Raw genomic sequence first — 12350 nt, 5'->3', positions numbered from 1 at the left:
TAGATAGATAGATAGATAGATAGATAGATAGATAGATAGATTTATTGTCATTGTTCTCAACAAAAAGAGAGCAACGAAATGAGGTGCTCTTCCACAAAACATACCAACACATCAAACACACATATTCATATTCATACCATTTAAATACATCTAAAGCCATTTAAATACATCTAAAACAGATAAACATTCATAAAACCATTTAAACCATTTAAATATATCTAAAACAGATAATCCTTCATAACCCTGCATTTAGCCTAACCACAGCACTTGGATAGAAACTGTCCTTAAATCTGTTTGTCCTAGCCTTCAACACTCTATATCGTCTACCTGACGGTAGGATCTCAAATAGCAAATGGCCCAGATGTGAAGGGTCCCTTAGGATCATTTGTATCTTCCTTTTACATCCCATATTATACAGATCCACCAATGAGGGGAGAGAACATCCACAAATCTTTTGTGCTCTTCTCATCACTCTTTGGAGCACCCTTCTCTCTGCTTCCGTGCAGCTCCCAAACCACGCGCAGAGGCAATAAGATAAAATGCTCTCAATGGAACTACGATAAAAGGCAACCAGCAGACTCCCTGACAGTTGTAGTGATCTTAAGAGTCTTAAGTAGTATAGTCGTTGCTGGGCCTTTTTCTCTAGAGCTAAAGTATTTGCCCCCCATGTTAGATTCTGTTTCATGATCCTGTTTATATCTTGGAGAACAGAGTGATTTCAGATGTCAAACGGCAGTTATTGGATTATTAGGTGTGAAACGCAGAGGGGTCGTAGGTGTGGAGAAGCCAGCACTGGTAATGAGACAGGAAGCCCAGGTCTCAATTCAGTCCAGAAGAATGCATTGCACTGAACTTCGTTATCAGTTCCAGTTCATTCGGTTGCAATGAGAGGCAGTTTGGTGTAGTGGTTAAGTGTGGGTTTTATTCCCCACTCCTCCACTTGCAGCTGCTGGAATGGCCTTGGGTCAGCCATAGCTCTGGCAGAGGTTGTCCTTGAAAGGGCAGCTGCTGGGAGAGCCCTCTCAGCCCCCCTCACCTCACAGGGTGTCTGTTGTGGGGGGAGAAGATATAGGAGACTGTAAGCCACTCTGAGTCTCTGATTCAGAGAGAAGGGCAGGGTATAAATATGCAATTCTTCTTCTTCCTCCAGGTTTTGGCCACAGAGTGTTGGACTGGGTGGACCATTGGCCTGATCCAACATGGCTTCTCATGTTCTAACTTTTGGTGTGGTCCTAGCATGTGGATCCCAAAAGCTGAACAATGAAAAAGAAGACGACTGCAGATTTATACCCCGCCCTTCTCTCTGAATCAGAGCCTGAGTGGCTCACAATCCCTCATATCTTCTCCCCCCACAACAGACACCCTGTGAGGTGGGTGGGGCTGAGAGGGCTCTTACAGCAGCTGCCCTTTCAAGGACAGAGTATCAGAGCGGCCTACAATCTCCTTTCCCTCCCCCCTCAACAGACACCTGGTGAGGTGGGTGGGGCTGGAGAGGGCTCTCACAGCAGCTGCCCTTCCAAGGACAGAGTCTCAAAGCGGCCTACAATCTCCTTTCCCTTCCTCCCCCACAACAGACACCCTGTGAGGTGGGTGGGGCTGAGAGGGCTCTCACAGCAGCTGCCCTTTCGAGGACAGAGTCTCAGAGCGGCCTACAATCTCCTTTCCCTCCCCCCTCAACAGACACCCTGTGAGGTGGGTGGGGCTGGAGAGGGCTCTCCCAGCAGCTGCCCTTTCAAGGACAGAGTCTCAGAACGGCCTACAATCTCCTTTCCCTTCCTCCCCCACCACAGACACCCTGTGAGGTGGGTGGGGCTGGAGAGGGCTCTCCCAGCAGCTGCCCTTTCAAGGACAGAGTCTCAGAGCGGCCTGCAATCTCCTTTCTCTTCCTCCCCCACAACAGGCACCTGTGAGGTGCGTGGGGCTGGAGAGGGCTCTCCCAGCAGCTGCCCTTTCAAGGACAGAGTCTCAGAGCGGCCTACAATCTCCTTTCTCTTCCTCCCCCACAACAGACACCCTGTGAGGTGGGTGGGGGTGAGAGGGCTCTCCCAGCAGCTGCCCTTTCAAGGACAACCTCTGCCAATGCTACGGCTGACCCAAGGCCATTCCAGCAGAAGATATAGGAGATTGTAAGCCGCTCTGAGTCTCTGATTCAGAGAGAAGGGCTTGGTATAAATCTGCAGTCTTCAATTCAGCAGCCTCTTTCTAATCTCCCCTTGAGTAGCCAAGATGTGAGGACAGATGGACTCACACAGCTGCCCGTCTTGGTCTGATGCGATCACTGATGTCGCTCGGTACCGAAGTTTTGAGTCCAGCGGCACCTTTAAGACCGATGAAGTTTTATTCTGGGTATAAGCCTTCACGTGCAACCACGCTTCTTCAGATACTTGATTCGCGTGGTTCCCCATTCTTGGGGCCAACGTATAAGGACAGTGACTCAGTGGCACAACCCCTCCTGGGTACCTCTTTCCTCCCTGATAATCAAGTGGATGGTGTAGTTTAGGCTTCAGTCCTCATCCTGCTTGAGCTGTTAGATCCTTTTAATGTACTTGCCTCTTTCCATCTAGTTCCTCCTCCTAGCTACACGCTCCCTTCTCCATCAGTCATAGCCTGTTGCCATGGTCACATCCCCAAGTGCTGAGCAGAGCCTTCTTGTGTCTTATTCTAGCCTTAGGAAAGGCGATGCAGGTGGTAGAGAAAAGGTACTGCTATCCGCTGGCGTGCCTGGGGGCGTGGCCTTTCTTTTGGGGGCAAAATGTGGTACTTCACCGATCTGGTATATCTCACCTTTCACCCAAGAGCGCAGAGAAGAAGACATAATTCTTCTTGTGTTCTCACAGCAGCTCTGTGAGGTAGGTTAGGCTGAGAAAGGCTGGCCAAAGTCTCCCAGCAAGCATCATGGCTGAGCTGGGATATTAACTCTGGTAATAACATCAGAAGAGCCCTGCTGGATCAGACCAGTGGTCCATCTAGTCCAGCATTCTGTCTCACACAGTGGCCAGCCAGTTCCTCTGGAGGGCCAACAACAGGGCACAGAGGCTGAGGCCTTTGTAAGAACATCGGAAGAGCCATGCTGAATCACACCAGTGGTCCATCTAGCCTAGCATCCTGTTTCACACAGTGGCCAACCACTTCCTCTGGAGGGCCAACAACAGGACCGAGAGGCCGAGGCCTTCATAAGAACATCAGAAGAGCCCTGCTGGATCAATCCAGTGGTCCATCTAGTCCAGCATTCTGTCTCACCCAGTGGCCAACCACTTCCTCTGGAGGGCCAACAACAGGACCGAGAGGCTGAGGCCTTCATAAGAACATCAGAAGAGCCCTGCTGGACCAGTCCAGCCTCCTGTCTCACACAGTGGCCAGCCAGTTCCTCTGGAGGGCCAACAACAGGACCGAGAGGCCGAGGCCTTCATAAGAACATCAGAAGAGCCCTGCTGGATCAATCCAGTGGTCCATCTAGTCCAGCATTCTGTCTCACCCAGTGGCCAACCACTTCCTCTGGAGGGCCAACAACAGGACCGAGAGGCTGAGGCCTTCATAAGAACATCAGAAGAGCCCTGCTGGACCAGTCCAGCATTCTGTCTCACCCAGTGGCCAACCACTTCCTCTGGAGGGCCAACAACAGGACCGAGAGGCTGAGGCCTTCATAAGAACATCAGAAGAGCCCTGCTGGACCAGTCCAGCCTCCTGTCTCACACAGTGGCCAGCCAGTTCCTCTGGAGGGCCAACAACAGGACCGAGAGGCTGAGGCCTTCATAAGAACATCAGAAGAGCCCTGCTGGACCAGTCCAGCCTCCTGTCTCACACAGTGGCCAGCCAGTTCCTCTGGAGGGCCAACAACAGGACCGAGAGGCTGAGGCCTTCATAAGAACATCAGAAGAGCCCTGCTGGACCAGTCCAGCCTCCTGTCTCACACAGTGGCCAGCCAGTTCCTCTGGAGGGCCAACAACAGGACCGAGAGGCTGAGGCCTTCATAAGAACATTAGAAGAGCCCTGCTGGATCAGACCAGTGATGGTCCACCTAGCCCAGCCTCCTGTCTCACATGGGGCCAACCAGTTTCTCTAGACAGCCAACAACAGAGCATAGAATCTGAGGCCTTCCCTGAGGTTACCTTCTGGTTCTGGAATATCGAGGTTGACTGCCTCTGAACGAAGGTTTCCTTTAGTCACCATGGCTAGTAGCCACCGATAGACTTATCCTCCATCTGGTCTTCCAGGTCCTACTCTAGTATACTAACTACTCTGTTGTGGGCTTCATTTTTGTTATCACGATGAGTTTATTTATTTATTTGTTCGATTTATATCCCGCCCTCCCCGCCAAAGCAGGCTCATGACTTCCTATGATAGTTAAATAAATACTCACCACCCCCACCCCCCCCTCAGAGTTCTTCTGTTAGGTCAGTGACCCCCAACCCTTTTGGCACCAGGGACCAGTTTTGTGGAAGACAATTTTCCCACGGACTGGTGGGGGTGCTGGGTTTTTTGCTGCATCAGGGCTGCCCCCACACCCTGTCATTGTCCCCGATTGCAGGCCACTCGGAGACTCTATCCTTGGAAGGGCAGCTGCTGGGAGAGCCCTCTCCAGCCCCACCCACCTCACAGGGTGTCTGTTGTGGGGGAGGAAGGGAAAGGATATTGTAGGCCACTCTGAGACTCTGTCCTTGGAAGGGCAGCTGCTGTGAGAGCCCTCTCCAGCCCCACCCACCTCACAGGGTGTCTGTTGTGGGGGAGGAAGGGAAAGGAGATTGTAGGCCGCTCTGAGACTCTGTCCTTGGAAGGGCAGCTGCTGGGAGAGCCCTCTCAGCCCCACCCACCTCACAGGGTGTCTGTTGTGGGGGAGGAAGGGAAAGGAGAGTGTAGGCCGCTCTGAGACTCTGTCCATGAAAGGGCAGCTGCTGTCAGAGCTTTCTCAGTCCCACCCACCTCACAGGGTGTCTTTTGTGGGGGAGGAAGGGAAAGGAGATTGTGAGCCACTCTGAGACTCTTCGGAGTGGAGGGCGGGATATAAATCCAATATCTTCTTCCCATGGGGGTCTTTAAATGAGGGATAGGCGAAGGTCACTGCCGCGCTGGCCCACCCCTTCTGCCCGCCCAGGACGCAGGTGAAACGAAAGAGGTAGTGCTTTGAATTGAGGCTGCGCCGCCTCTTTCGTGCAGTGCCTCTGCCTCACTCCACTGCCCGGTTGCTAACAAGCCATGGACCGGTACCAGTCCGTGGCCCGGGTTTGGATGTCGCAGAAGAGGTTGAGCAGACCACGATGGAGCTGGGAGAAGAGCCCGCGACGTGGAGTCCCGAAAGGGATTCCCAAGGGGCAGAAAGGCCTGATGCTGAGATGGACCACTTGTCTGATAGGGGGCCCCTGCGTCAGACCATCCAGCATCTCGGCCGCTGACAGTGATGGGAAAGGGTTCGAGTTTTCCCACACGGTGTCCCAGCCCACCAGTCCAAGGGGAACGTTGTGGATGAAAGGGGTTGTTTGCAGAACCGCAGACCCGTTCGTCTTTTGTTTTGCAGTGACACGCAAGCTGCGGAAGGATCCAGCGCCGCAGTAGACGGCACGGCAGGAGAAGCTGACGTAAGTGGCATCGTCTTCACAGCTGGCAGTTCTCAACAGGTAGCAAAAAAGAACTTCCGTCTTTAATAACGCTGCTGGTGGCCGGATAAAAATTTCTTCCAAGGGGATGGTGGTTGGCCATGCTTAGTTCGTTGCCGATGCCTAAAACCAATCTACGTTTTTCTTTAACGCAAACGACCCAGTCCTGTGGTCATCTTCGTCGTTGCAAAAAAACCCCAAAAACACACAAGAGAAGCCGCAACCACTCATGAAAGCCCACAATAGCTATAAGCGTTCCCTGCAATACACTCTTATTTGAAGTCCTTTTATTTAAGGTCTGATATTGTAAATTACAAACTAACTTGTATGTATAAATAACCCTGCCACACAGTTGACTTTAAACAGTCCTTTAAAGCAACATGAACATAAGAACATAAGAGAAGCCATGTTGGATCAGGCCAGTGGCCCATCCAGTCCAACACTCTGTGTCACATAAGAACATAAGAGAAGCCAAGTTGGATCAGGCCAGTGGCCCATCCAGTCCAACACTCTGTGTCACATAAGAACTTAAGAGAAGCCAAGTTGGATCAGGCCAGTGGCCCATCCAGTCCAACACTTTGGGTCACACATAAGAACATAAGAGAAGCCATGTTGGATCAGGCCAATGGCCCATCCAGTTCAGCACTCTGTGTCACATAAGAACATAAGAGAAGCCAAGTTGGATCAGGCCAATGGCCCATACAGTCCAACGCTCTGTGTCATACAGTGGCCATTATATGTGTGTGTGTATACACTGTGGCTAATAGCTACTGATGGACCTTTGCTCCATATTTTTATCCAATCCCCTCTTGAAGCTGGCTATGCTTGTAGCCGCCACCACCTCCTGTGGCAGTGAATTCCACATGCTAATCACCCTTTGGGTGAAGAAGGACTTCCTTTTATCCGTTTTAACCTGACTGCTCAGCAATTTCATTGAATGCCCATGAGTCCTTGTATTGTGAAAAAGAAAGAAAAGGACTTCTTTCTCTACTTTCTCCATCCCATGCATAATCTTGTAAACCTCTTATCATGTCACCCCGCAGTCGACGTTTCTCCAAGCTAAAGAGCCCCGACATGGTCCCCGTGTTTCTATGGTCCCTTCCAACCAGGGGTGGAATTCTAGCGGGAGCTCCTTTGAATATTAGGCCACACACCCCTGATGTCGCCAATCCTCCAGGAGCTGACAAGGCTCTTTCTTGTAAGCTCTTGGAGGATTGGTTACATCAGGGGTGTGTGGCCTAATATGCAAAGGCGCTCCTGCTAGAATTCCACCCCTGCTTCCAACACAGTCAAGGTGGGCGTGTCAGTCGTCTTCACAGTTGGCAAAAAAACAACAACCCTATTTCTTTTCAATCTACAGGAAACACAAAGAGCCACCACTGACGGCACCCCTCGCTCTAGCGACACAAACGACTTGGATTCCGCTGATTCCCGGGCGACAGAAAGTCCCGAGACTGAAAACAATGACTCGGATGTCGCAGAAGAGGTTCAGCAGACCACGATGGAGCTGGGAGAAGAGGGTGTGACGCGGAGTCCAGAGAGGGATTCCCAGGAGACTGAAACTCCTGATGCTGAAAAGAACGACTCGGATATCGCAGAAGAGGTTCAGCAGACCACGATGGAGCTGGGAGAAGGGGATGTGACGCGGAGTCCAGAGAGGGATTCCCAGGAGGCTGAAACTCCCGATGCTGAAAAGAACGACTCGGATATCGCAGAAGAGGTTCAGCAGACCACGATGGAGCTGGGAGAAGAGACCGTGATGTGGAGCCCTGAGAGGGATTCCCTGAGGGCAGAAATTCCTGACACTGAAAAGAACGACTCGGATAGTGCAGAAGAGGTTCAGCAGACCACGATGGAGCTGGGAGAAGACGGTGTGATGCAGAGTCCGGAGAAGGATGCCCTGGTCGAAGGCGCTTCCTCTCAAAGTGAAGAACAGCACACCCCAGAACAGCAGACAGGTAGGCCTGCCTGTGATGCTTTACACCAGGGGTTCCCAACGGTCATGCCCATGGGCACCACGGCGCCCCCCCCCCCCCGAAAGTAGGCAGGTCCTGATGATGCTTTTGCTTAGCAAGGCTTCTGATTGGCCACTGGAGATTCAGCAGGCTGTGCAGATCTTTTTAAAGCAAGGTTGTCAAAACGTGCACCCCGGGGTCCAGATTAGGCCCCCGGAGGGTTACTATCAGGCCTGCGAGCAAGTCTGCTTCCTTCCGCGTCACAGCTTGCTTCCTTGCTCAATCGCATTGGAGCAACAGAGGAAAGCCTGTCTTTTTCCTGTTGGCTGAAGCTCCTCCCTTGGGGAGGAGGGAGAGCTTCCTTTGCCAGTTTTTCTCAATCACTCAGCAGAGCTACTGAGCCAAGCCTCTTTTCCTTCTACTGGCTGAAGCTCTGCCCCCTCCTCATCCCCTGGGGAGGGAGGGAGGGAAAGAGCCTGAGCTTCTTTTGCCAAGTTCCCTTGATCTTACGGGAGAGATACAAAATCTTGAATTGTGTTTGTGTCCTTTTTAAAGCTTATATCTCTGCTACCTGACATTACATTTTATAACACACACACAGTTTGGCCCGACAAGGTCTCATTTCCGTCAGATCCAGCCCTCATAACAAAGTTCGACGCCCCTGTGGCCGCCACCTGCTGCTCCATCTCCTGTGGTGCCCATTTTGTGGCCACGCCCACCACGCTGTCGGAATTCCAAAGGCGCCCGCAGGCTCCAAAAAGTCAGGAATCGCTACTTTTTGCCAACTGTTCTCTTGCGGGTGACGTTTTCACCTTTCTGTTAAATCACACGGCACTGCTTGGGACGTGAAATCCAGCAGCTGCGTCGTCCTGGGGAAGCAAGAGTTGTATTTGTTGCGGCACAAACTTCAGTAGACGGCTGCTGCCTTGATCGAGTCGCTTCAGCCCAGGGCCTTTTTTTTTTGTAGTGGGAACATATTTTGTAGCGGGGACGTATCTTGTAGCGGGGATGTATTTTGTAGTGGGAACTTAAGGCGAAATATAAGCCTACTAAATAAATAAATAAAGTAAATTTGTATATTAGGCCACACACCCCTTACATAGCCCATCCTCCAACACCTTTCAGGGATCTTACTGCAAGGCCTACCGTAAGCTCCAGGAGGATTGGCTACATCTGGGGTGTGTGGCCTAATAAGCAAAGGAGCTCCTGCTACCAAAAAAAAAAAAAAGCCCTGCTTAAGCCAGTCAACACAGTCCCTTCGTCGCCCTTCTAGGTATATATATATTTGGAACGAAATACTGTTGTGATCTGTGACGCAGACCTGAAGGTAAATGTGTCGGGGTCAGTGGTGCTGGAAAGGGGAAGCTGACGTACAGCGACCCCATGGGGTTGTCAAGGCAAGAGGAAAGCAGAGGTTGTTTGCCATCGCCTGTGCCTTCCTCTGCGTAGCAACCCTGGATAGTCCTTGATCTCCCCATCCAAATATAGTCAGGACCAGCCATAAGAACATAAGAGAAGCCATGTTGGATCAGGTCAGTGGTCCATCCAGTCCAACACTCTGTGTCACATAAGAACATAAGAGAAGCCCTGTTGGATCAGGCCAGTGGCCCCTCCAGTCCAACACTCTGTGTCACATAAGAACATAAGAGAAGCCCTGTTGGATCAGGCCAGTGGCCCCTCCAGTCCAACACTCTGTGTCACATAAGAACATAAGAGAAGCCATGTTGGATCAGGCCAGTGGCCCATCCAGTCCAACACTCTGGGTCACACAGTGGCCAAGATACCAGGGGCCATCACGAGATCCATCAATGGGTCCAGGACACCAGAAGCCCCCCCCAGTGTTGCCCCCCCCACCAGCACCAAGAATACAGAGCATCACTACCCCAGACAGAGTTCCAACAATACCCTGTGGCTAATAGCCACTGATGGATCTCTGCTCCATATGCTTATCCATTCCCCTCTGGAAGCTGGCTATGCCTGTAGCCGCCACCACCTCCTGTGGCAGCAAGTTCCACGTGTTAATCACCCTTTGGGCGAAGAAGGACTTCCTTTTATCCATTCTAATCCGACTGCTCAGCAATTTCATTGAAATTGCCCTCCTTGACTTCTGAGACGTAGGGAGATCAGGCTAGCCTGGGCCCTCCAGGTAAGGGCACCTTCAGCCGATCAGGAGTCCCTGAGTTGCCCCTTTAAGATACGCATAGTGCAAAGGACATATGGTTGTGGTTTGTGGCAGCCATCCTGAAGGGTGCCTTGTTTTCTTCCCAGCTCTTTACCTCTTTCTGTGGACTAGGAGCATCTTGGAGCATTGTCCTTTATAGTTAATGGTTTTAACGAGATGTGCCACATTAAGTGGCTCTTGCCTGGGAATTAAGATCACAGGAGGAGTGCCTCCTTGCTGTCCCGTCAATCGAAGAAGTTCATTTGGTGGGTACATGAGAGAGGGCCTTTTTGGTGGTAGCCCCCACGGTTCTGAAAAAACCTCCCCGGGGAGTTGCCCTTGCCCTTCCCCCCATCACTTTCAGCCTTTGGGAAACTTCCCTGACTCAAGAGGCTTTACCCTCTTACGTTGGAAGGAGGGCTTTTTAGGTTAGGCGCGCTAGCTGCTGTTTATAGAACAGATCCTCAGAATCCAACCCAAGGTCTTCTCTGTGGTGGCACCGCAGCCTTGGCGCTTCCACAGACAAACTCAGCTGAAATCTTCCTGGCTAGTGTACAGTAAAGCATATCATGTATGAACCCAGTCTGAAATAACATTAACATTCACAGAAACCTGATTCTTGCTTTCCAGGCCCTCTCCTCGCTGGCTTCTCCTGCAACAGCGCAACCCCTGAGGGCAAGGTGAGTCTCTTTGGAAGAGCCTTATGGGGTGTGGAATTATATCTGAAGAAGTGCACATGCGCACGAAAGCTAAGAGCAGGGGTGGGGGAACCTTTTTTCTGCCAGGGGCCATTTGGATATTTATAACATCATCCGCGGGCCGTACAAAATTATCAACTTAAAAAACAGCGCTCCGCAGTGGGAGAATGATTCAAGTCGGCAAAATCAATGCAAATAATTGTTTTTCTATTTGAAGTCATGTGGGGAGAGCCTAATTTGGCACACACACACACACATGTGGCCTGTTGCCCTAGGCAAAAAAAAGGCAAACAGGAACCTGAGGAAGCTGCTACACAGCGCAGCTGGGCCCCACAATCCTTGCCGGCCAGCCAGGCCCCAGGGAGGCTGCCACATGGCTCGGCTCGGCCCAGCAATCCCCGAGGGCCACACCAAGTTATCTTGAGGGACGTAAACGGCCCTCAGGACAGACGTTCCCCACCCCTGGCTTAGAGCTAGGATAAAACTTCGTTGGCTTTAAAGATCCCCAGGATGTGGTCACAGCTACCCCCTCAAATCATAGAGCTAGAAGGGTCATCCAGTCCAACCCCCTGCCCAATGCAGGAAACTCACAAACACCTCCCCCTAAATTCACAGGATCTAAATTGCTGTCAGGATCTTCATCTAGCCTCTGTTTAGTCCTGCAGCTGTTCACCCGCCTGTCTTCTCACCGCACACCTTTCTTTCCCCGCAGCCAAACCTGAACTGCAGTCTTTTCTTCACGCCTCTCAAGAACGAAGCTCAGAAATTCGCTGCCGCAGCTTCGGACAATGACCTGATTGTGTTTTCTCCCCTTCCTTTCCCGGCTGGAGAGAAGTGAGGGACTTCCTTTCTTTTTCTTTTCAGTATAGTTTGTTTGGGAGGCGTCATCCTGGATGACGGGGTACATCTCTGCACTGAGTAAACAGCTTTCTCCGTCTTATGAATTCTAACCGAGTACTGAATTTACACCCCAACATTCTAAAGAAAGGGTTTTCCGCTTAAACTATATCATGCAGAGTTTGGCTTATCGCTGCTGACTGGATACGACTGCTTCTGCAGGAGAGACCCAACTGATGGGGAATAGAAATGATAAAACCCTGGGCATCTAAATCTATTTAGTTTTCAGCTGTTTGAACAGGCTAGAGTTAACGACAAATATTTCAGGCCCTGTAAGTCCGCTGTTAATTATTTGAAGGTTTAATCCGCCTTCAAAAAAAATGAGCGCGTTCAAAAAAAATCAAAATGTTTTTACAGAGTTCTCTCTTTTTTCTTTTTTGTCTTTGGCATATTTCAACGGCTTTATTAAAGTTACGTTAACCCTCTCGGTCCTTGGTGTGCGTTTCTTAGCTGTCCTCCAACTCACGTTTTGACGCCACGTCTCTCTTTATTTCCTTACCATTGTCTTCCTTTGCCAACACCACCATTGTGATTTGATCCAACTAGCTTTTCTACTGTGCGAAAAAAGAGAGGAAACGGTCCTCTTTGATCACCGGAAAGCTCACACTGGGGTCTTGGGACCAATACTCCCTCTAAGCTGCAACAATTCTACTTTGTGAGCTCCCTACTGAAGAAGAAGAAGACTCTAGTTATATACCCTGCCCTTCTCTCTGAATCAGAGTCTGAGCGGCTCACAATCTCCTTTACCTTCCTCCCCCACAACAGACACCCTGTCAGGTAGGTGGGGCTGAGAAAGCTCTCCCAGAAGCTGCCCTTTCAAGGACAGCTCTGCGAGAGCTATGGCTGACCCATAAGAACATAAGAGAAGCCATGTTGGATCAGGCCAATGGCCCATCCAGTCCAACACTCTGTCACACAGTGGCCAATATATGTTTGTGTGTGTATACATACACACACACACATATATATACTGTGGCTAATAGCCACTGATGGACCTCTGCTCCATATTTTTATCCAATCTCCTCTTCAAGCTGGCTATGCTTGTGGC

General features: G+C 50.8%; 1 protein-coding gene across 1 annotated transcript in view; it reads left to right on the top strand.

Annotated features, from left to right (window-relative positions):
* DLGAP5 (DLG associated protein 5) overlaps nt 1-11727 on the top strand; it is a 67268-nt gene extending 55541 nt beyond the window's left edge. The window contains exons 17-21 of the mRNA XM_060261503.1: nt 5513-5573; nt 6952-7077; nt 7429-7549; nt 10338-10387; nt 11118-11727. Coding sequence (XP_060117486.1) covers nt 5513-5573; nt 6952-7077; nt 7429-7549; nt 10338-10387; nt 11118-11243 — 484 coding nt within the window. The 3' untranslated portion in view covers nt 11244-11727. The remainder of the gene's footprint in view (nt 1-5512; nt 5574-6951; nt 7078-7428; nt 7550-10337; nt 10388-11117) is intronic.
* The last annotated feature ends 623 nt before the right edge of the window (nt 11728-12350 follow it).

Source organism: Heteronotia binoei, chromosome 21, assembly GCF_032191835.1.
Source record: "Heteronotia binoei isolate CCM8104 ecotype False Entrance Well chromosome 21, APGP_CSIRO_Hbin_v1, whole genome shotgun sequence".
Lineage (NCBI taxonomy): Eukaryota > Metazoa > Chordata > Lepidosauria > Squamata > Gekkonidae > Heteronotia > Heteronotia binoei.
The sequence above is the reverse complement of the archived record's forward strand: the minus strand, read 5'-3'. Positions and strand labels throughout refer to the sequence as shown.